Source organism: Corvus kubaryi, unplaced genomic scaffold (assembly GCF_017639235.1).
Source record: "Corvus kubaryi isolate FWS band 111438036 unplaced genomic scaffold, C.kubaryi_AGA036_p1.0 37256, whole genome shotgun sequence".
Lineage (NCBI taxonomy): Eukaryota > Metazoa > Chordata > Aves > Passeriformes > Corvidae > Corvus > Corvus kubaryi.
In genome coordinates this window covers 8,322,485-8,347,344 of record NW_024581076.1, presented here as the reverse complement: position 1 = coordinate 8,347,344, position 24,860 = coordinate 8,322,485, and the positions used below count along the sequence as shown (strand labels likewise).

At 38.6% G+C, this 24,860-nt stretch overlaps 2 protein-coding genes across 13 annotated transcripts in view; one reads left to right on the top strand and one right to left on the bottom strand.

The window, feature by feature from the left end:
* The window catches only part of SACS (sacsin molecular chaperone), a 58,062-nt gene extending 42,105 nt beyond the window's left edge, over window positions 1-15,957 (top strand). For all 7 annotated transcript variants that reach the window (XM_042023957.1, XM_042023956.1, XM_042023962.1 and 4 more), the window contains one exon: window positions 270-15,957. In XM_042023957.1, coding sequence (XP_041879891.1) covers window positions 270-11,830 — 11,561 coding nt within the window. In that variant the 3' untranslated portion in view covers window positions 11,831-15,957. The remainder of the gene's footprint in view (window positions 1-269) is intronic.
* The window catches only part of SGCG (sarcoglycan gamma), a 110,657-nt gene continuing 101,422 nt past the window's right edge, over window positions 15,626-24,860 (bottom strand). For all 6 annotated transcript variants that reach the window (XM_042023966.1, XM_042023968.1, XM_042023967.1 and 3 more), the window contains 2 exons: window positions 20,664-20,787; window positions 15,626-19,180 (listed from right to left, as the gene is read on the bottom strand). In XM_042023966.1, coding sequence (XP_041879900.1) covers window positions 19,007-19,180; window positions 20,664-20,787 — 298 coding nt within the window. In that variant the 3' untranslated portion in view covers window positions 15,626-19,006. The remainder of the gene's footprint in view (window positions 19,181-20,663; window positions 20,788-24,860) is intronic.

Here is a 24,860-nt window from a genome sequence, read left to right as displayed (position 1 = left end):
CAAATGTAATAACATACTGATAATTTTCAATTTGTTTATATTTCCATACTAATATGGAATGCATTTGCTTTTAATTAACTCCTGAAAGCAAAGGAAGGTGGTATCTGCAGTCCTGTTTAACAAACATTTTTTTTTCCCCCCATAAAAAGACAGGGCACAGACTAGACTTTTTTTTTTCTTGTTTTCCTTTTTCTTTGCCCCCTGAAGCCATTTGCTAAGAAACTCTGCTCTGTGATTTTCACAGCTTTTCCCTTTTGCTGTAATTTCAGGGAGGCCATGCACTCAGCTGCAGCTCCTGAACCCAGAAAGGTTTGCCCGGCTCATTAAAGAGGTTATGAACAGTGCGTGGCCTGGGAGAGACGTGGTTGTACAGTGGTATCCAGGCTTGGAAGAAAAAAAGCACCCGTCAGTTTCCTGGCTGAAGATGGTCTGGAAAAATCTATATATACATTTTTCTGATGACTTGAGTGTGTTTGATGAAATGCCGCTTATCCCCAAGACGCTGCTGGAGGAAAACGAAACATCAGTGGAACTGGTTAGATTTAGGAATCCATCACCTATCATATTGGAAGATGAATCTGAGACTCAGCTCCCAGAATATTTAGCTGATATTATTCAGAAAATTGGTGGAGTTGTACTTAAGAAACTGGATATTTCTATCCAACATCCACTTATAAAAAAATATGTGCATCCACCATTGCCAAGTGCTGTTTTACAAATAATGGAAAAAATGTCCTTACAGAAACTATGCAATCAGGTTGCATCATTCCCATCGACACATAAAGATGCTCTTAGGGCATTCTTAGCGAGTTTAACAGATGCAAATGAAAAAGAGAAGAGAATTATTCAGGAATTGCTAATATTTAAAAAAATTGAAAAATCATCTGATGAAAGTGTCCCGGTTTTTACTGGGCTAAAAGGTAGCAAGGTATTACACCACACTGCCAAAATTCCTCCTGGTATAAGATTTTCTGTTCCAATAATTGACAGCAGTGATGAAGCAACTATTCGCTTAGCTAATCTGCTGAAAATAGAACAGCTGAAGAGCACAGACTGCTTGAAGTTTGTTATAGAAGACATAAGAAGTGATTTTTATTCATATGACGAAACAGCACAGATAATGCAATGGGTTCTTGAAAATCTGACTTTTCTGAAAAATGAGAATGCAGATGTGATAGATTGGCTGACACCACTAAAGTTTATTAAGATTTCACCGGAAAAGATAATGTCAGCAAACGAACTCTTTGATCCTGAGGTAGAACTTCTGCAACGTTTGTTTTATGCTGAGGAGGAAAGTTGTTTCCCCCCTGTTATTTTTACTTCCTCAGATATTCTTCATTCACTGAGGCAAATAGGCTTAAAAAATGAAGCTAATCTTGAGGAAAATGATATCTTGAGAGTGGCAAAAAAAATTGAAAGTTTGCATGCTGACTCTAACACCAATCATGATTTGCTATTAAGAAAAGCTAGAACTCTCTTGACGATTTTGAACAAAAACCATATGCTGCTTCACTCATCCGAAACAAAAGCTGCAATGAGAAAGATAAAATGGATTCCTGCAAGTAAGGAAAGGCCTCCAAATTATCCAGGGTCCTTAGTTTGGAAAGGAGATCATTGTGATCTCTGTTCACCACCAGAAATGTGTGATATATCACATGCAATTTTAGTTGGTTCCTCAGTTCCTCTTGTGGAAAATGTACTGTTGGATATTGGAAAAGCACTTGGCATCCCCACCAAGCCCAGCATAAAAGCAGTCTTGAAACATTTCAAGGTGGTAGTTGATTGGCATAGTTCTAAAACCTTCAGTGATGAGGACTACTATCAGTTTCAGCATATCTTACTTGAGATTTATGGATTCATGCATGATCATCTAGAAGAAGGCAAAGAAGCTTTTAAAGCCCTGAAATTTCCCTGGGTTTGGACAGGTAAAACATTTTGTTCCCTCACACAAGCAGTAATAAAGTCAGTTCCTGATCTTGATCTTCAGCCTTATCTACATTATGTGCCAAAAACTATGGCAAAGTTTCACCAGTTGTTTAAATGCTGTGGTTCAATTGAGGAGTTAACACCAGACCATGTTTCTATGGTCATTCAGAAAATATATCTGAAGAGTGAGCAGTCTCTCTCAGAGCAAGAGAGTAAGCAAAGCCTTCACATTATGTTGAGCATCATAAGATGGCTGTACAGCAATCAGATCCCCGCGAGTCTGCATACGCCCATGCCACTGTACAGTGGCAAACTTCCTTATAAACTTGCAATGAAGCCAATTCATGAGTGCTGTTACTGTGACATCAAAGTTGATGATTTAAATGATTTGCTTGAGGATTCTGTTGAACCCATAATTTTGGTGCATGAAGACATACCCATGAAAACTGCTGAGTGGTTAAATGTCCCATGCCTTAGCACCAGACTGATTAATCCAGAAAATATGGGATTTGAGCAATCTGGGCAAAGAGAGCCTCTGACTGTGAGAATTAAAAACATATTGGAAGAATACCCTTCAATTTCAGATATCTTTAAGGAGCTTCTTCAAAATGCTGATGATGCTAATGCAACGGAATGTAATTTCCTGATCGACATGAGAAGAAATATGGATATAAGAGAGAACCTTCTGGATCCAGGAATGGCAGCATGTCATGGTCCGGCTTTGTGGTCATTCAATAATTCTGAGTTTTCTGATTCTGATTTCCTAAATATAACTCGATTAGGGGAGTCTCTAAAAAGGAGTGAAGTTGACAAAGTAGGAAAATTTGGACTGGGATTCAATTCTGTTTATCATATCACTGATGTTCCTATTATTTTGAGCCGGGAGTTCATGATTATGTTTGATCCAAATGTCAACCATATAAGTAAGCATATCAGAGATAAATCCAACCCTGGCATCAAAATCAACTGGAGTAAACAACAGAAGAGACTGCGAAAATTTCCAAATCAATTTAAGCCATTTATAGGAGTTTTTGGTTGCCAGCTACCACTTACAGTAGAATCTCCCTACAGCTACAAAGGAACACTTTTCAGGCTGTCTTTTAGGACTCAGCAGGAAGCTAAAGTGAGTGAAGTCAGCAGTGCATCTTACAATACAGCGGACATTTACTCTCTTGTGGATGAATTTAGCATTTGCGGTCACAGACTGATAATATTTGCTCAGAGTGTAAATTCAATGGTTTTGAAATACTTGAAAATTGAAGCAGATGATCCCGGCGTGGCACAAGATGTTGTCACTATCAGAAAAAATCAGTGTTCTTCCAAAGCCTTGACTGCACCAAATGTAAGTGTTTTAAAGGAAGCAGCTAAACTCATGAAGGTCTGCAGCAGCAGTACTAAAAAGCTTCCCACTGAAACACCAAAGTCATCATGTATCCTACAGATAGTAGTAGAAGAATTTCACCATGTGTTTAGGCGGATTGCTGATTTACAGTCTCCACTTTTCAGAGGTACTGAAGATGATCCAGCTGCTTTCTTTGAAATGGCTAAATCAGGACAGATGAAAAGATCAGGTGATGAATTGCCACAGAAAACAGTCGATTCAACAACGTGGCTGATATGTTCTTGCATGGATGTTGGAGATGCTTTGAAATTTTCTTTGCACGAAAGTGGAAGAAGACTAGGCCTAGTTCCCTGTGGTGGTGTAGGAGTGTTGCTGTCTGAAACCCAGGATCAAAAATGGATTGTGAAACCTAATTGCAACAACATAGGTGAAGTATTTTGCTATTTACCTCTGCGAATAAAAACAGGCTTACCTCTTCACATAAATGGCTGCTTTGCAGTTACTTCAAATCGGAAAGAGATCTGGAAAACAGACACAAAAGGAAGATGGAATACAGTATTCATGAGGCATGTTATTGTGAAAGCCTACATAGAAGCCCTTTGTGTTTTACGTGACATGGCAATCAATGGTGAGCTAGTTGACTACAGTTACTCTGCAGTGTGGCCAGATCCTAATTCAGTTCATGATGATTTTTCTGTTATTTGTCAAGGGTTTTATGAGGACATAGCTCATATGAAAAGCAAAGAAGGGATCAAAGTGTTTTCTGATGGCTCGTCCTGGGTTTCCATGAAGAATGTAAGGTTTTTAGATGACTCCATACTGAAACGGCCAGATGTTGGGCCGTCAGCCTTCAAAATCTTTCTGAAGTACCTTAAAAAAACTGGATCCAAAAATCTGTGTGCTGTAGATCTCCCATCCTGGGTAAAGACAGGATTTGAAGAAGCAGGATGCAAATACATACTATTGGAGAACACGTTCTCTGAGAAACAGTTCTTTTCTGAGGTATTTTTCCCTAATGTTCAGGAGATTGATGCAGAGCTGCGTGATCCTTTGATGCGTTACGTTCTCAATGAAAAAGTTGAGGAGTTCTCAGGAATTCTTTGTGCTACTCCATGTATTCCCTGTTCATTGGATGGACATTCATTAGTTACACCATCAAGACTGATCCATCCTGAAGGAAGAGTTGCAAAGTTGTATGATGCTGAGGACGGAAGATTCCCTTATGGTACCACTCAGGATTATCTTAACCCTGTTATTTTGGTTAAACTTGTTCAGCTGGGAATGGCTAAAGATGATATTTTATGGGAAGATCTGATAGAACGTGCAGAGTCAGTAGCTGAAATTAACAAGACCGATCATGCTGCAGCTTGTCTCAGGAGCAGTATTATATTGAGTCTTATTGATGAAAAACTAAAATCTAGAGATCCTAGAGCTAAAGAATTTGCTGCAAAATGTCAAAACATTCCTTTCCTTCCTTTCCTTAGCAAACCAGCAGGCTTCTCACTGCACTGGAAAGGCAGTGATTTTCAGCCTGAAGCGATGTTTTCAGCAAATGATCTTTACACTGCTGATCATCAAGATATAGTTTGCCTCACACAACCAATTCTTAATGAAAATTCCCACTCTTTTAAAGGTTGTGGTACTTTGTCATTAGCTGTCAAAGAATTTTTGGGTTTACTGAAGAAACCAGCTGTTAATTTAGTAATAAATCAGTTAGAAGAAGTTGCAAAGTCATTTGATGGAATCACATTGTATCAAGAAAATATCACTAATGCTTGTTACAAATACCTGCATGAAGCAATGTTAGAGAGTGAATCAACAAAAGCCATGATAATTGAACAGCTAACAAACAGTAGTTTTATTTTGGTTGAGAATGTGTATGCTGATCCATCAAAAGTGTCTTTTCATTTGAATTTTGAAGCAGCACCCTATCTCTATCAGTTGCCTAACAAATACAAAAATAGTTTCCGTGAGCTGTTTGAAAGTGTAGGTGTAAGACAGGCTTTCACAGTTGAAGACTTTGCTGTAGTTCTGGAATTAATAAATCAGGAAAGAGGGACCAAACAACTAACAGAAGACAACTTTCAGCTCTGCAGGAGAATAATTAGTGAAGGAATATGGGGCCTCATTAGAGAGAAGAAGCAGGAATTTTGTGAGAAAAAGTATGGTGAGATTTTATTGCCAGATACTCATCTTGCCCTTCTGCCTGCAAAATCTTTGTGTTACAATGACTGTCCATGGATTAAAGTCAAAGACACAACTGTTAAATACTGTCATGGCGATATTCCAAGAGAAGTTGCAGTGAAGCTTGGAGCAATACCAAAACGCCATAAAGCTTTAGAAAGATATGCATCAAATATCTGTTTTACTACCCTTGGAACAGAATTTGGCCAGAAAGAAAAATTGACTAGTAGAATTAAAAGCATTCTGAATGCTTACCCTTCAGAAAAAGAAATGCTGAAAGAGCTCCTTCAGAATGCAGATGATGCAAAAGCTACGGAGATCTGTTTTGTGTTTGATCCTAGACAGCATCCAGCCGATAGAATATTTGATGAGAAATGGGCACCACTTCAAGGACCAGCACTGTGTGTTTACAACAATCAGCCTTTTACAGAAGACGATATTCGGGGAATCCAGAACCTTGGAAAAGGTACCAAAGTAGGAAATCCCTGTAAAACTGGACAATATGGTATAGGTTTCAATTCTGTTTATCACATTACTGATTGCCCTTCTTTCCTGTCTGGCAATGATATACTTTGCATTTTTGATCCTCATGCAAGATATGCACCAGGTTCAACATCAACAAGTCCTGGCCGCATGTTTAGAGATTTAGATGCAGATTTCAGAACACAGTTCTCAGATGTACTGGACCTCTACTTAGGAGATCACTTTAAACTGGACAATTGTACCATGTTTAGGTTTCCTCTTCGAAATGGAGAAATGGCAAAAGTATCAGAAATTTCGTCAGTTCCATGCTCAGACAGAATGGTCCAAAATCTTTTGGATAAGCTGCGCACAGATGGAGCAGAACTCCTAATGTTTTTGAACCATATGGAAAAAATTTCTATTTGTGAGATAGAAAAAACAACAGGAGCACTGAATGTCCTGTATTCCGTACAAGGCAAAATCACTGATGGAGACAGACTGAAACGAAAGCAATTCCATGCATCTGTGATTGACAGTGTAACTAAAAAGAAGCAGCTAAGTGAAATACCTGTACAGCAGATTACTTACTCAATGGATACTGAAGACTCTGAAGGAAACCTCACAACTTGGTTAATTTGTAACAGGTCAGGCTTTTCTGCCATGGAAAAGGTATCCAAAAGTGTGGTTTCAGCCCACAAGAATGAGGACATAACTCTTTTCCCTCGTGGTGGAGTAGCAGCTTGCATTACTCATAATTACAAAAAACCCCACAGAGCATTCTGTTTCTTACCCTTATCATTAGAAACTGGGTTGCCTTTCCATGTGAATGGACACTTTGCTCTGGACTCTGCAAGAAGAAATCTGTGGCGTGATGACAATGGTGTTGGAGTAAGAAGTGACTGGAATAGTAGTCTAATGACAGCGCTGATAGCACCGGCCTATGTTGAACTGCTGATTCAGCTGAAGAAGAGGTATTTTCCAGGCACTGACCCTACGGTATCAGTGCTGCAAAACACACCTATTCATGCTGTGAAAGACACTTTAAAAAAGTTCTTATCCTTTTTTCCAGTTAATAGACTTGATATTCAGCCAGATTGGTATTGCTTAGTGAAAGCAGTTTACAGTTGCATTTATGAAGATTTGAAGCGTCTTTTACCTGTTATGAGAGCTCCAAATGTTGATGGTTCTGATTTGCATTCTGCTGTTATCATCACATGGGTTAACATGTCTACTGTGAACAAGGGCAGACTATTCTTTGACAATTTGCTACAAGATGAATTGCAGCACCTCAAAAATACAGAATACAACATCACAACACGAAAGACAGTGGCCGAAAATGTTTACAGACTAAAGCATTTACTCTTGGAAATTGGATTTAATTTGGTATATAACTGTGATGAGACTGCAAATCTCTACCACTGTTTGGTAGATGCAGATATTCCTGTCACCTATGTGACACCCGCTGATGTCCGATTGTTTTTGATGACATTTTCTTTTCCAGACTCTAATTGCCACATTGGAAAGTTACCCTGTCGTCTTCAGCAGACAAATTTGAAACTCTTCCATAGCCTCAAACTCCTGGTTGACTACTGTTTCAAAGATGCAGAAGAAAATGAAATCCAAATCGAAGGTTTGCCACTCCTTATTACTCTTGACAACGTTTTGCAAGTTTTTGATTCAAAGCGACCGAAGTTCTTGACAACATACCATGAACTGATTCCGTCTCGGAAGGATCTCTTTATGAACACACTGTATTTGAGATACAACAATATTCTGCTCAGCAGTGAAGTAGCAAAAGTCTTTGATATCAGAAGTTTTGCTGAATTGTTATCATCTGTGCTGCCTAGAGAATATAAAACTAGAAATTGTGTGAAATGGAAGGAAAACTTTGCAAGTGAATCTTGGCTTAAAAGTGCCTGGCATTTTATCAGTGAGTCTCTAAATATTAAAGAAGAGCAAGAAGATATGCAAGCAAAATTTGATGGTGTTATTGAAACTTTGAAGGACTGGACTTTGCTTCCAGGTGTAAAGTTTACTGTCTCAGCCAATCATCTTGTTGTGCCAGAGTGTGATGTTTTGCTGCCACTCAGCATTATGCATATAGCTGTCTTTCCAAATGCTCAGAGTGATAAAGTCTTCCATGCTTTAATGAAAACAGGCTGTATTCAGCTGGCATTGAACAAAATCTGTTCCAAAGACAGTGCTTTAGTGCCTTTGTTGTCAGGACGTACAGCAAACATAGATAATCCCTCAAGCATTCTGAAAGCCATACAATATATGGTACAAACATCAACTTTTAAGACTGAAAAGTTAGCAGAAAGTGACTTTGAGGCTCTCCTAATGTACTTCAATTGCAACTTATGTCATTTGACATCTCAGGATGACATTAAAATTTTAAAGTCTCTTCCATGTTACAAATCAATCAGTGGCCGATACATCAGCATTGCAAAATATGGGACATGTTACGTCCTCACAAAAAGCATCCCATCAGTAGAAGTAGACAGATGGACACAGTCGACTTCATCGGCTTTTCTTGAGGAGAAGGTTCATTTGAAAGATTTGTATACTATGCTTGGTTGTGTCTCTGTAGATGATCTTGAAGTGTACTTGAAACATCTTTTGCCAAAAATTGAAAGTCTGTCTTATGATGCAAAATTAGAACATTTGATCTACTTAAAGAATAGGCTAACTAGCATTGAAGAAACTTCAGAAATGAAAGAACAGCTGTTTGAAAAGCTTGAAAGCATTTTGATCATTCATGATGCAAGCAATAGGCTAAAACCTGCAAAGTACTTTTATGACAGGACTGTAAAAGTCTTTGAAGTTATGCTTCCTGAAAAATTCTTTATACCTCAAGATTTTTTTAAGAAGCTAGAGCAACTTACAAAACCAAAAAATCAAGCTGTGTTCCTTCCATCATGGGTAACTTTTCTACGACATATCGGATTGAAATTCATCATTTCACAGCAGCAGTTACTGCAGTTTGCTAAGGAGATCAGCATGAGAGCAAATACAGAAAACTGGTCTAAAGAAACACTACAGAATACTGTCGATGTTCTCCTCCATCATATATTTCAAGAAAGAACTGACCTTTTTTCAGGAAATTTTCTGAAAGAATTGTCTTTAATTCCTTTTCTGTGCCCTGAACGAGCTCCAGCAGAATTCGTGAGATTTCATCCTCAGTATCAAGAAGTTAATGGGACACTTCCTCTTATACGATTCAATGGGGCACAGGTGAATCCTAAATTCAAGCAGACCGATGTGTTACAGTTGCTTTGGACATCGTGTCCCATTCTTCCTGAGAAAGCAACACCTTTAAGCATCAAAGAGCAAGAGGGGAGTAGTCTTGGTGCACAAGAACAGCTTGAGCAAGTTTTAACCATGCTGAATGTTAATTTGGACCCTCCTCTGGACAAAGTTATCAATAACTGCAGGAACATATGCAATATAACAACTTTGGATGAGGACATGGTGAAAACTAGGGCCAAGGTCCTAAGAAGCATTTATGAGTTTCTTAGTACAGAGAAGAGGGAATTCCGCTTTCAGCTTCGAGGAGTTTCTTTTGTAATGGTGGAAGAAGGTTGGAAGCTCCTAAAGCCTGAAGAAGTGGTAATAAACCTTGAGTATGAATCTGATTTTAAACCTTATCTTTACAAACTTCCTTTAGAACTTGGTACTTTCCATCAGTTATTCAAACATTTGGGTACTGAAGACATTATTTCAACGAAGCAGTATGTTGAAGTTCTAGGTCGCATATATAAGAGCTCAGAAGGAAAGCAGTTGGATCCTAATGAAATGCGCACAGTTAAAAGAGTAGTTTCAGGCCTGTTCAAAAGTCTTCAGAATGATTCTGTAAAGGTTAGGAATGACCTTGAGAATATGAGAGATTTTGCCCTTTACCTTCCCAGTCAAGATGGCAGGTTGGTAAAGTCTAGTATCTTAGTTTTTGACGATGCACCCCACTACAAAAGCAGAATCCAAGGTAACATTGGTGTGCAGATGCTTGTTGATCTTAGCCAGTGCTACTTAGGCAAAGACCATGGCTTTCACACTAAATTGATAATGTTATTCCCTCAGAAACTGAGGCCTCGCTTACTTAGCAGTATTCTTGAAGAACAGTTGGATGAGGAGTCTCCCAAAATTTGTCAGTTTGGAGCGTTATGTTCTTTGCAGGGAAGGTTACAGTTACTGTTGTCTTCGGAGCAATTCATCACAGGACTCATTAGGATTATGAAGCATGAAAATGACAATGCTTTTCTGGCTAATGAAGAAAAAGCAATAAGACTTTGCAAAGCTTTGCGAGAAGGTTTGAAAGTTTCCTGCTTTGAGAAGTTACAAACAACATTAAGAGTTAAAGGGTTTGCTCCTATTCCCCACAGCAAAAGTGAAACATTCGCTTTCTTGAAGAGATACGGAAATGCAGTAATACTGCTTTACATACAGCATTCTGACAGCAAGGACATAAATTTCCTCTTAGCATTAGCCATGACCTTAAAATCTGCAACTGACAACTTGATTTCTGATACCTCATATTTAATTGCCATGCTGGGTTGTAACGATATTTATCGGATCAGTGAGAAGCTTGACAGTTTGGGAGTGAAGTATGACTCTTCTGAGCCATCAAAACTTGAACTACCAACACCTGGCACTCCTATACCAGCTGAAATTCACTATACACTTCTTATGGATCCAATGAATGTATTTTATCCTGGTGAATATGTTGGTTACCTTGTTGATTCTGAAGGTGGTGATATATATGGATCATATCAGCCTACTTACACCTATGCAATCATTGTGCAAGAAGTAGAAAGAGAAGATGATGAAAGCCCCAGTTTTCTAGGGAAGATTTACCAGATTGATATTGGGTATAGTGAATATAAAATAGTGAGCTCCCTTGACTTGTACAAATTTTCCAGACCAGAGGAAAGTTCTCAAGGCAGGGATAGCACACCTTCTACCCCAACAAGTCCTACAGAATTTCCAGCACATGGACCGAGGGCAATTCCACCTATCTTCACTGGTAGAGAGAGCCACAAAACAATGTCCTCAAAACACCACTCTCCGAAAAAGATAAAGTCAAACTCATTGCCAGAAATATTAAGAGAAGTGACATCTGTGATTGAACAGGCTTGGAAGCTTCCAGAATCTGAAAGAAAAAAGATTATTAGGAGGCTATATCTTAAATGGCATCCAGATAAAAATGCAGAGAATCTTGATATAGCTAATGAGGTTTTCAAACATTTACAGAATGAGATTAACAGGATGGAAAAACAGGCCTTTATGGATCAAAATATGGACAGAGCCTCAAGAAGGCCTTTTTCATCCTCTGCTTCTCGATTTCAGTCAGATAAATTTTCATTTCAGAGATTTTACACTTCATGGAATCAGGAAGCAACAAGCCACAAATCTGAAAGGCAACAGTATAAAGAAAAGTGTCCCTCTTCCACAGGGCCGTCGTACTCCCAACGCTTTTTCGTCCCACCTACGTTCAGGTCCGTTGGCAATCCTGTGGAGGCACGTCGATGGCTTAGGCAGGCCCGAGCCAACTTTTCAGCTGCACGAAATGACCTTCATAAAAATGCCAATGAATGGGTGTGCTTTAAATGCTACCTTTCTACTAAACTAGCCTTGATTGCAGCTGACTACGCTGTGAAGGGCAAGTCAGACAAAGATGTAAAACCAGCAGCCCTTGCACAAAAAATAGAGGAGTACAGTCAGCAACTTGAAGGACTTTCAAATGACGTTCAGACATTGGAGGCTTATGGAGTAGATAGTTTAAAAACTAGGTATCCTGACTTACTTCCTTTTCCACAGATTCCCAATGATAGGTTTACTTCAGAAGTTGCTATGAGAGTGATGGAATGTACTGCTTGTATCATAATAAAACTTGAAAACTTCATACAACAAAAAGTATAAATGATTTGAAGAGGTTAGGGGACTGTTTTGTCAAGAGTTTAGGTGTTTCATGTGACAGGATACAAATGCAATTGTGCAGATGATGGAACATCCAAGAGGTTACATGGTGCCAAGCAGTTTAGAAGTGTAGTGCACAAAGGTGGATGGTAGCGAGGTACTTAGAACTGAAATTTACTTAAATGGGACCTTTTTCTTAACTGAGCCTGCTGTTAAGCAAACTGTAAAACCTGAATATTTTTTAGAATTTGCAAGGAAATTGAGCTGCAAAAACTAGATATGTGCACAACATTGTGATTAATTGGCATATTATTGAACTGCACTTTATATAACCAAAGCTTAGCTTTCTGTTAGATGAAGCCTGTAATTATAACTCCTTATTAGATTTATTTCAATTAATGTAATGTTTCTGAAAGGGTAATGTCAGTTTTCAATGTACTAATCCTAAGACTGGACATACAATGAAATGGGAGATGGGGTGGAAGTTTAACTTTGGAGGTATTGCTCCAAAGCATATCTGTATTCTTTTGTGTTCTGTGGACATTCATGTCACTCATAGTAATACTCCTATCAGCTGGATCTGATTATAAATTTGCTGCAGCATCACATTGTAAACATTTGAAGGATAGTTTAGTACCTGTAAACTGGTGCAGTTATTTTAATGCTGAATAATGATACTTGATTTAACATGCCATGTCATGTCATGCATTGATTGCATTTACTTTATTATAGAAGAATGAAATATTTAATTTACTTTTTTTTAGAGCCTCTCATCTTTTGTTTAATGAAAAATGCTTGTGGATGATATAAAATCTGTGAACATTATTATATGGTGTTTTATGATTTCTTTTTGAACACCAAAACTGTTTTCAGATGTCTAAATGCTTGAGTTTCTTTTTTTCCCCATGCGTGTGTGCCTTTGTGTATGTACATATATATATATTTTTCCACAAACATTGGTAGTAGTACAATCCAGTAACTCATTTTTGGTGTACACAGAGCACTGGTTTTTGTTACATGTTTAAAGGTGCTGAAATGTAACGCTGGTTTTATTTTGTTATTCACTACAGCCCTTGAGAAATCTGATTATTAGTTCACACTCTTTCTTTTCTAGTTTGTAATACTTTTGGTAATGTCATGCAGTATGTTCAATGTTAGCTTTTTGTAAAAAAAAATGTAAAAAAAAAAAAAGGAAGGATAATGCTAAATGAAAGGATTTTTCTTAGCTGGATCAGCCACATTAAACATAAATGTTAAACGTTTTCTGGTGGTATGCTGTTACAATTGTCTACTTGACAGCACAGTGAAACTGCAATTTAACTTACAGAATACAAAGGAAAATAAACCAACAGCAAGCTTGCATAGCTGTGATAGTGTAGTAATACAAAAATAAAAAAATCACAGTGAGGTCTGCTTCAGTTTTGAGTAAATTATAAAGGCCTTGTTCTCAAAGAAATGTGATGTTTGAAAAATGATACTGCTTCTGATTGTGGAGCCCTATTATTATTTCTGCTATTAAATTAAGTGCCATAAATGTAGTAAAGAAAAATGCAAACATATATTTCAGTCCGATGTGTTTTGGTTTTATTATGTAGGCTAACTTTACCTATTATTTGAAGCTTTTATATAGGTAAATTCACAATCTTTTTTTGATTAATTCTAAAAAATTGTACAAATATTAAAATACTATTGAAAAAGAAACATGCTTTTTTCTTGCAATGACAAATGTTTGCAGTTTTCTCAAAGAAATTGTACATTTTGCTGATTTTTTGCAATAAATAGCATGTAAGTAAAACACAAATCCCAGTGTGCCATGAAATAAATCAGTTTAGTTAATTCCCTATGTTTTTAAAATAGATTCCTTTGTGGTTCTTGCTTTGTGCATTAAGTCAGATGGATAGTATTCAGGGTAAGCAAAATACTTGAAAAGGAAACAGTTCTCATGCTTTTCATTTTAAATGGAGCTAAAACATGAGGTATCACGGCAGCATGCAAACGTGTAACAGGAGCACCACGAACACTTTCCTGTTTTTACGTGAGCTCTTGAGAAAGAAAATCTTCTAAGTGTGTAACTGTGTTTTATAAGCAACCTATGTTCCCTTGCCAGTATTATTATTATGAACTGTTAAAATGGCTGTGCAGAACCACTGAACTATTCTGTTATAATTACTTTGTTTATTTGTATGTATTGTTGAGCGCTGACACTGTGAGAAAGAAAATGGTCTCAGTTCTTAGGAAGCTAATGGCCTGAAGCAATTTTAAATACTGAACCAAGCTGAGAAAGAAAACTTGAATGACACAGAAAAACTAATTTATTCTGTTACTCCTGAACTGAAACTAACAATAAAATTTACACATGGCAGACGGACAGGCAAGAGTGGTCTCTCAGTTGGAAGTCTCTTAGTTTCTTATTGGCTTAACTCACTGTAACAGCTAGCCTAAATAAAGAGGCTTTGTGAGACCAGGAAAGACCTGATAGAACAGGATTTTGTAAGTGCCATTTAATTCCTGATTAAAAATAAAAATAAATGAAATGCTTAATTGATTCTTCCTTTCGGCTCAGCTGGGAGACTTGGCAATGTGCCTAAGTCAGGTATGGAAGCTTAGAACAGTTAGGATGTGATGGTTCTGTAATAAGGGTCTGTAGAAGTAAATGCTAGCATGTAGGTTCCAGAAAAATACATTTAACAGGCAATTCTGCACATTAAATGAGTTCTCAATTGAAAAAATGTCTTTTCATTCAGGTCTTTCTCCTACCTTCCAAGGTAGCAGGAGTTCATCTAGGAAAAGCAGCTTCAGTAGTCTTGTCTCCCAAGATTACAGTTGAGGAGTTTAACAAGAAGTCAGTGGTATAGGAAGCTGATTTAACTATACGTTGGGCAGCTTAAATCTAGGGAACTGCAGTCGGAATAAGCCTCAATAGGCTTGTTACTATCTTCTTGTGCTTTAAAAGCTTTCCTTTCAAACAATGGCATACATAGCTATTCTAAAAAGCACGGGACACTTGCCTCAGCAATTAGTGACAAGAAAAAGGTTTGAGGGTTTTTTTGTTCTTTTTTTGTTAAGGAAATGGATTTTTGTGTAGTTGACTACCAGAGGAAAAATAAATGGTTTATTGTGTAAAAAATGCAGTTTTGCAAGATTTGTACTCAGATCATTATCAGTAAAGTTGTTATAATGATTTGTGAAACAGGATTTAAAACTTGGTGTAAGGATTGCATTCACTTGGTACTGGTATACTTGGATTGCTTTAAATAAAGCTGTAATTAAATCTATTGTAATTTCTCCAGTTAAAGTAGAGGAGGGTAGTGCCACCTTTGAGATTTTCTGTTGCTGTATCTAAACTCTTTGAGAAAGGCTGGATTGGTCTTGGGGAACAAAGGCAGAACTAATAGTTCAAAAATAATTAAACTTGGCAGCCAAAGTAAATGTTTTCATTTGAAGAAGACACACATTTTTGTCACATGAAGGGATTTGTCAATGAATTTTTAATCAAAACTGTTTATCTTTTCTTTGGATTGTTTTCTGGATGATTAATTCAGTAGCACTGGCATAATTTCTTTGTTTCCTTTCACCTACTTCTGATTAAGACAACGGAATTCTAGATGTCCAGTGAAACTAATTGTAAAGCATTTTCTAAATTCTGCAAGGTACATTTTTTGTTGGGACCAAGACTTTTGTTTGTATTTTTAAATAACATGCATTTCACATTCTTAGTCTTGGAAAAATAATTTTGTTTTAAAAATGAAAACATTCATTTAAGCTGTGTTTCATTTGGATACAGAAGGAGAAACAGACTTTTCAAAATGTATAAAGTTTATTCAAGAACTCAGTTCCCAATTCTTGCAATTTCCTTTTGTGTAAAGCTATATAAAGACAGACAAATGTAAATACTAAAGGACTGTGATATGGAAACAAAAAGGCTCATGTTTGGGCAATCACCGGTGAAGTTTTACTATCATTTTTCCACTGTGTAACAATTGCAACCAATTACAAGAACTGCTGTAAATAATTCTTTTTGAGGGAGTAAATATGCAAACAAATCAGTTCACTATGCTGGTAGTGATTTTTTTCCTCTTCTCCATTTGGATAATACTTTTGGAAATAAACTAGAGAACTGCATACTCTCACTTCCCTGTGCCATAATTTTCTGTTAATCTGTAACTATTTACTGAAGTTTGGTTCAAGTAGAAACAGTAATTTTGAAGTATTAGAGAGGTACAGACATCCACATGAAGATATCAGAAATGATAATTTAGTGATGTATGAGCTATATTGAGATTAACAGCAATTCAGATTGTAGCATCAGCTGATTACTCTGGTAATTTTAGCATAAATTTTGTTTCTCTACTAACCACACCAAAAAGAAAAAAAACATTCAGTGACAAGATGTTGCCATTCATGCTTTAAAAAATGTGCACAACTTCTATACTGCAACAATACTTCTGATGTCAATGTTGTAGCATAATGAAAAGAAGACTGAAATTTAAGCAATGAAAAGGGTCAGGTTGGTGATTTGGGTGACGGCAGTGCTGAGGGTACAGCAGACGTCTTTAGTTTTCGGTACTACTCAGAATCCACCTGTGAACTGAAGCACATCCAGAAGGTTTATCTCCACAAGAAAGGTGGTAGTTATTGCAGTATCTAAATGAGGTGCCATAATGCTTAGTAGTGTTACCAGCCAGGGGACTGCACCCTGACTTTCCTAGCTCTTCAGGGGTCAGGTGATTCTGGCCTGGAAAGCTGCAGTTCACTCCCTGGCTCTGAATTAAATGGCAAATCACATTTGAAAATGTGCCTCCAAAACAAAAGCTTAAAATGTATAACTTAAAATGCTGTGCTTCCATTGTCAGCAGAACAAGCAAGATGGTAACTATCTTGCGGTATCTGGCTAACATTTATGGATTAGATTAGGTGAATGATTTGTTTGATACCCCATGGAAGTGGGCATATGTTCCTTGATGTCAGAACAATGGCTGAAATTAAGGACTCAAGTCCCAGTTTTGTTGGTAGTACGACACTTATAAGAGACTGGTGACATGACAGTCCTCCAAGTTGTAGCAGCAGTTTTTAGGTATCTGGTACAGGCAAGGGTATTTGCTGACCTTTATTTTAATATTCATGTCTTCTATCCAATGAATAAGCGAAGGCTGCTCGTGTTTTGGTTTGTAAAATCTTGTGCATGGAGCTGAAACCACCTAAACTGACTTTAAAGGAACACTGAAGACAGGTTTCTGTTACAGTGTGCCTCCGCTGCTGGCTTAGTTGTAGAGACAGATATAGTCAAGAGATACAGTTGTGGAGATAAACATTTCTCTCCTTATGGCCAACAGCCTTGGACTCACTCCTGAAGACAGGAGTGAGTGAGTCTAAGCCCAATAAAAGGGAATTTCAGCTATGGAAGATGTGTGGCTTCCTGCTTCTCCTTTAGGCAGTGTAAAAGCAACTGGAGCACCCTCCAGATAACACTGAAACCTTGCTTCACTTGCTTAAGCTCACCTTTAGTGCTTCCTACTTGCTATATGGAAGCTCTTTGAGTTTGCATTAACTGCTGAGGGCTCCACTCTGCTGCTGAAGGGCAATTTCAGTCCTGTACATCAGACTCTTGGAGAAACTGCAAAGGCAGCCCTTGAAGCAGGGACTGCCCTGGGCTTTACCACAATAATAGTGGAAAATGTTAAATGAGGACTCTTTCTCAACTCAGGCTTTTGTGTGTATCTGGGATCTCATCCGAGTGTTGGTTTTCTTCCCTTGTTCACCAGAGCTGAAGTAGCAAGCTTTAAAAAAGTTAGTAATAATTTTGTTCTGATTCTCCTGTTTTAAGGACGATGACTAATTTTTTTCCAAAAGTTGGATATTCGTGGTTTACTAACACCATGGGTTAAAATCCTTTTGTAAATAGACACCAAGGCACTATGTGATAGCTACTTCCTGGATAATAAGATCATCAAGTATATACAAAACAGCATCAAAGGAATTAAAGACCCATGAGATTTAAACAACAGACTACTAAATACAAATCTTGCTACCCAGAGGTGTGCAAACAATTTATTTGTGTTCAGTGCAACACCGTACAGGGGAACGGGTCTGCAGCTGTGTTTCTCTACAAGGCCAATAAATGGTTTCGTCAGCTCTGGTGAGCATTTATTTTGTATCCAAAGTCCTAATGTAAAAAATAATAAAGAGCAGTTTTACTCTCTCTGTTTGTGATGACAGAATCAGAAATACCAGTCAACAAGTGCAGATGGAAATGAAATATTCCTCTTAATTGAAATCTGTGGGCTGCATGAAAGGATTTTTTTCCCACTGCCCAAGTAGTTCCTTGTGTCAGACAATCTGAAGATACTTTTTTTTTCTTTTTACTACTCCAGCTGGCACAACAGATTGCCTAGTTGAATTAGCATGCCCTAAAAAAAGAAAGGATATAAATGAATATGACGGTACAGGCAGTAGAACAAACAATTGCTATTATAAAATATACTAACATATTTCTCTGTTGTATAGTGAATGGATTTGAGACACAGGGAGGCCTTAATGACTTCTGGAGCTTTTTGCATTAGTTATTTTTATATGAATCTCAGTAATAAGCAAATCAGCATATATGTTGCCAAATAAAAATACAAAGCTACTAGCAAATTTACACCTTTTGCACAGAACTTATACAGATATCGCATTTTTCTATCTTGTGTTATTGCAAGAACAAAATTGCATAGACCATTTGCTGGCACTTTCTGAATTCTCCAAATAATGCTTTGTCTTACAAATAATTTAAGTAGTTCCCTCAAATCAATATCACCCACTACTACAGTAAGTGTTTACATGTAGTGAGAGAAAAAACCCACGGATCTCAAAAGTATGAACAATGACATAATCATCTGACTGAATAATAGTTCAGCAAGGAAACATATTTGTTTTATTTTTTTATGCTCTCTGTAAGGCTGTTTTCCAAGTGTTACTGACAAAACATGTAATTTGATTCAAGTCATTCTTCTGAAGTGGAAATGTCATTTGTGCTCTTCTTCCCCTTACACCCTGTATTCCAGAATCGTAGATGCAGATTTGTTTCCTAAATTGAAGTACTCTGTTTTTAAAATGCTGAAAAATAAGCTTTCAGTAATGCTCTTCAGCAATAATACAAAACGCAGATGCGCAAGGGGGTGTGTGGCCTTTTCGGGTGCCTCACTGGCAGACGCGGCTGTATTCTTGGCAAGTGGAGCCCACGCCGGCCACTGACAAGTAGAGCTTTCCATCTGGACACACGCAGATTTCATAGAGCCCCTGAGAAATCCCAGATCCACCCCTTGCACCCTCAGGCAACTTGGGCAGTCGCACAGTTTCAGCATCAAGCAAAAGCTGTGTGGGAAAAAGCAGGACAAATGGGCTTGTTAGAGATGATAAAGCAGTAACGTGCCATGAGACAAGTTGAATTTGGCTAGGCAGAGGCTCAAGAATGGCCTTCTATCCAGGACTTGTAATATACAAAGTTTCTCTGCGCCCTAGGCTCTTGGCAGACATAAACAGGATAGGGATAAGCTGGTGCCCACCCTCTTCATTAGCAGAGAACTCCTGAAGTTCAACAAGGCCAAGTGCAATGTCCTGCACCCGTGTTGGGGCAATCCCAAAAATGCATACAAGCAGGGTAATAAATGGATTGAGAGAAGCTCTGAGGAGAAGGATGTGGGGGTATTGATGTATAAAAAATTATGTATGAGCCAGCAATGTGCGCTTGCAGCCCAAAAAATCAATCACACCCTGGGCTGCAACAGGAGCAGCGTGGGCAGCAGGGCGAGGGAGGGGATTCTGCCCCTCTGCATCCAGCTCTGAGGCCACCAACATAAGAAAGACATGGACCTGCTGAAGTGAGTCCAGAGGAAGGCCATGAAGATGTTTAGAGGGATGGAGCAACTCTCCCATGAGGAAAGGCTGAGAGAATTGGAATTGTTCAGCATGGAGAAGAGAGGGCTCTGGGGAGACCTCACTGCAGCCTTCTAGCATTTAAAGGGGGCCTACAAGAAAGCTGGGGAGGGACTCCTTATCAGGGATACTGGTTTTAAACTGAAAAAAGATAGATTTAGATTAAATATATACAAAAATAAAATTCTTCTAGTAGTGAGGCACAGAACAGGTTGCCCAGTGAAGCTGTGGATGCCCCATCCCTGGAAGTGTTCAAGGCCAGGTTGTATTGAGCTCTGAGTAGCCTGGTCTAGTTGAAGGTGTCCCTGTCCATGGCAGGGAATTTGGACCTGGATGATCTTTAAGGTCCCTTCCAGCACAACTCACTCTAGGATATGAGATAGTGACAGGGTCCCTGCCCATGCACAGAACAGCAGGACAAAGCGCTGCTGCTGGGCCCCGGTCTGTCCTGGCCTGAGTGCTGAGGCCTCACCGCTGAGCCAGCTGTTAAGGATGGGCATGGGTTGGTCTGCAGTTCCTCTGCAGAAGAACTGGCACAGTACAGCCTTGCAGAGGGGATAAATAGGCTGCTGCATGTTGCCTGCTGCTAATGATGTCTGCAGAGCTTCACTCCTTAATTTTGCCACCCTGGAGCTGTGTCTGCTGCTGAGCCAAGATTCCCCACTGGGGTGCCTGGGGTCACTGTGCTAGTGGGGAGCTAAGCGCTATCCAAAATTTATTAGAAAGCACCTCTCTAAGCTAATATAACATTATGTCTGTTGGTACTATTTTTACATAAATAGAAGTTTTATTATTGGCACTAATAATTTTAATATCCTGACACCTAAAACCTGAGGAATTAACAGGACTTGAAAAAAAAGAACTGGAGTATAGTCACACAGAAGATCAACTGCAGTTACGGAAAAGAAGGGCTTGTACTCACCACACCATCACTGCTGTGTAGTTTGATATCCATCTGGGAAAGAGCTTCAATATTCCCAGCTTGTGCTTTGATATTAATTCCTCGTGGTGCATCCATGCTCAAAGACCGAGTTGGTGATTCCAGCCTAAAGGCAGGAGCAGGAAATCAGACAGTAGCACAATCTCATACATTCCTTTATTTTAGAAAAATAAGTAAACATTGAACAAGCCCTGGCAGGCTCTTGCCTGGAGTCATATAAAAGATGCAGCTTCCCTTTTCTTCAGGTAGACTTGAAAAAGGAGGCAGCTATTTCAAAAACCAACAAAGCATCCCAAACGAAAAATATAGATTAATTCATAATACAAATGCAAGGTATTATTTAATACACAACTACAGATTATTTCAGTATAACAGTAATTTAATCTGTTAAACTGAAACCCAGTTTTACATATTTAGTTTCAATTTGTTTTCATTTTTGGCATAGTAAGACATTGAAATTAATACAAGTAATACAGCCTGGAAATTCTTTCTATCAACAAGAGTTTTTACACTGCTATTAGTTGGACCAAGATTTCACTCAGGGAGTGTGTGCGTGTGTGTGTGTGTGTTGTTTAACTAGATGACAACGGAAACTTAAAAACTGTTAACTTAATTTGAAATAAAAATTATACAATGTAACAAACAGAGAGTTGCAAACCCTGCAGTGCCACAAGATGGCAGGAAGGTACTGTATTATCTGAGTAATCACCTCATCAGATCAGCTGTGCAGGATTAATGATTTTTACTTTTCAAAGAGATAAGGCTTTGTTTCTTCAGAATTTTGGAATCATTTCCATGCTAAGTAACCGGGATAGAAGTACTAATTAAAAATCATGAGAAGGAAAGAAAAAGCCCAATCTTAGCAATAAGCTAGTGATTATGTTGGTTCTTTTGACCATTACCTAGAACTGCTTCATCTGGAGGCACTGCAGGATCAGAATTCATACCTATTAGGTTCTGATCATGAATATTCACTTACCCTTCCTGATGACACCAGCCAACACTAAACAGGTGAATATGAAGGCTAGAGAAAGTGAGACAACTGGTGGTCCCTGTTTGCATCTGTGTTAGCTTTCCTATTCCCTAGACGTATAAAAGAATGTGGAATGTGGGTTGCACCCACATTGCAGAACACATTCTCACATCCCTGTTCCCAAGTCTGCATGTTCTCACCCACTGTGTTTTTAGAAATGTAGAGGGTTGTGTGTGTGTGCATGCACTCCCAGAAGATCCTGTGCTGGTTCCACAGGTGCTCCACAGCTGCCAGTCTGGGCGAGTGGAAGCTGTGCCCCAGCAGATCCTTTACTGGGAATGCATTGCGTAGTGAGTCCAGACTCTGACTGCCAATCATTGGCAGGAATTAAATTTTACACACAATCTTGATGCATCTGTCTAATTTACTAATTTATTTCAGTTCTTCCTTTTCTTTTTGTTTTCCTGTTACTTCATTAAAACCATAACTTAAAAGAAGACAGTTTGTGCTTGTGAGAAACTTCAGTTGTGTCTTCGAATTCTGAAGAAGCTAAATCCAGCTGATAGCTTAAATCCTAAATCCATGATATCTAAGCACAGTCACTGAAACTTCATTTTTTATCCTCAAATCTGAAAATAGCTCAAGCAATATTGGCTTATCATTGCTGGCCAGAGTTAGCAGAAGATTCTATCTTCTCTGATCCTCAAAGGTCCCTTCCAATCCAAATCATTCTACGACTTTATGTTTCTATCATCTGCCTCTCCCTGACACCTCCTGGGTTCATCACCCTCAATTAGCTTAAACTCCAGATTGATAAATAAATAAAATACTAACAGTGGGTAAATGCATCATGGTCCCATATTGAGACCATATCCATAAAATAATTTGATGCCTTATCCCATAAATCTGAGATGGCACAAACTTTTGTCATGATCATGCTGTGTACAAGGGCATGAGTACGAGTCTGTTCTGCATCAGACAACTAATATAGTATTAGTAATTTATTGCGCAGTGTCTGGGATTTAACAACTTTTGTATGAATTTTTGCCTTAGATCTCTAGATTTATACTTCTATGAAATGGAAAATCAGTTCTTCCCTGAGTGATTAATATGGGAGGTCTGCTTCATGGGAATATTTTTCAGTGCACATTTGTATGCATTATATACTGAAAAATTAAACAAAGTTTCTATTTTCAGTCTTTAAAATCTAATATATTTTCTTAAGTTAGTGTCAAGGTACTTGAATATAACTTGTCTTAGTTTGTCTTAACGAAAAGCTTTAAACATTGAAATAGCTCATGTTCTTTTGTAAAGTATTTCACCTATGTAAGCAATGTATACATAGGCATAAGTTTTTATTTTTAAGCTCTATTGAATATCACAAGACTGCAGACTGGGACAAATTTCTGAGCATGTATCAGACCTTTGAAAAGCGATCAAACATGAGAGAAATATTTATTACTTCCTACCAAAATTAGTGCTGGCAAGAAGCCTACAGACTTCGGAAGCACTTAGATTTATGATATGACATACATATAATTTAAATTACATTGCAGAATTACTTTTGCTATATTAATCACAAACCTAAATTTCTGCTGTTTATGAAGGTCCTATTTCCAGATTAGCTCAGGGTGGATTTGCCTAATTAAGCACTGTTGGGGTCCTGTCCCCCCTGCCGTGGGGTCCTGGGAGAGGGGCCCCGGTGGGGAGGCACGGGGTTTCCCTGCCCCTGGTCAGCTTCGTTCCCCATTGGTTGTTTTGTGTTCCCCTGCGCGGGCAAGGACCCTCGGGTCCCGTGATTGAGCAGTTCCTTGGCAGAGCCCCAGCTATGCGGCTGGAGAAATAAACATCTCTGAAACATCTACCAAGAATCCGTCCATAGATATTTCTTTTCCACGAGCGTTGTTGTCTAATACACATGTTGAAGTATCCACACTGTAACAAAGCATGTCAATGAAGCTTCCTGGCAATGCAAACTGTTGTGAATCAGTGACGTGAACTATACTGTGTGAGATTCTAGCAAGGCAAGAGTCACTAACATTACTGATGCATTTCTCTGTACAGCATTCAAAGGTTCCGCGTCTGAAGTCCAGCCACCTAGTGTAGAAACAGCCTGAGTTGAACCTTGAGTTTGAATGTCCCTTCTCAGACCCCACACTGATGTGCATCCCTCGGATGTCCTGGCAAAACAGGAATTCAGTTTGCTTGTAAATGCTGGAGGGTGCTTGGAGAGTAAGAGGGCAGAAATTTATTGTCTTAGAGTTTTTGGTCATTTTATAGTGTTTGAATTTGTGCATTAGAATGATGAGGGAATATTTTGTTACCAGTCGCTTTATCATTTTTTAAAAATTACAGACACATAAATTACATTTAAGAGGATGAAGTGAATGATCTTTACTGTCTAGGGGAATTAATCTATGTAATGTGCTGTCCTAAATGTGACATCTGTCACAGCCTCTATCTCACTTGGGAAGATGGATTCTGTACTCATGAGTAGCTTCTAGGTACTGCGGTAGCTGCCACGGTCAATTAGCAAGGGGTGTGGTGCAAGAGAAATTGATCTGGACACCACAACATTTGATGCCAAGGACCTGACAGCCCATTATATGCATCCTGAGGAGTACTCTGGACTAGCCATTGCCTACTGGATGCCCAGAAAGGTTGGAGCACATTGGGTGCTCTCCAAGAGATCACAGCTTTCAGATTAGTTTAACCCAAATGTCACCCTGTCCACGTACCCAAAACAGTTCCACAATGAAAATCAAGATGTGGAGAGCTCAGGCCATTGGGAGATCTCCCTCAAAAGCATGTTTCTAGTTCAACTTCAGACACTCAAGTAGACCTATCCATGGATTGTAAGGCAATGCAAGCCATACCTGGGCCCACCTGCAGAATAGGTATTTTGCCTTGCTCCCCTTCACCCCAATCCCTGCAGACAGGGAAACTGTACCACGTCATCTTATGAAAGGCAGGGAAGGGTGAGGGAATAGGTGAGCCCTGTTAATATTTTACAGCTCTGTCATTTGCTGGATATTGGTTCTCCATAGTCCATTGCAACTAAAGCAATCGATTACAGCAAAGGTAGTATTTTCATTGCTGTCTTCTTACTAGTTGGTAAGACAGTTCCAGGAGTCAACTATACTGTCTTGTCTGGCTGCCAAGGAAATTTGGTGCTGAGGTGTGCTAAATAATTAATGAAGGACTGT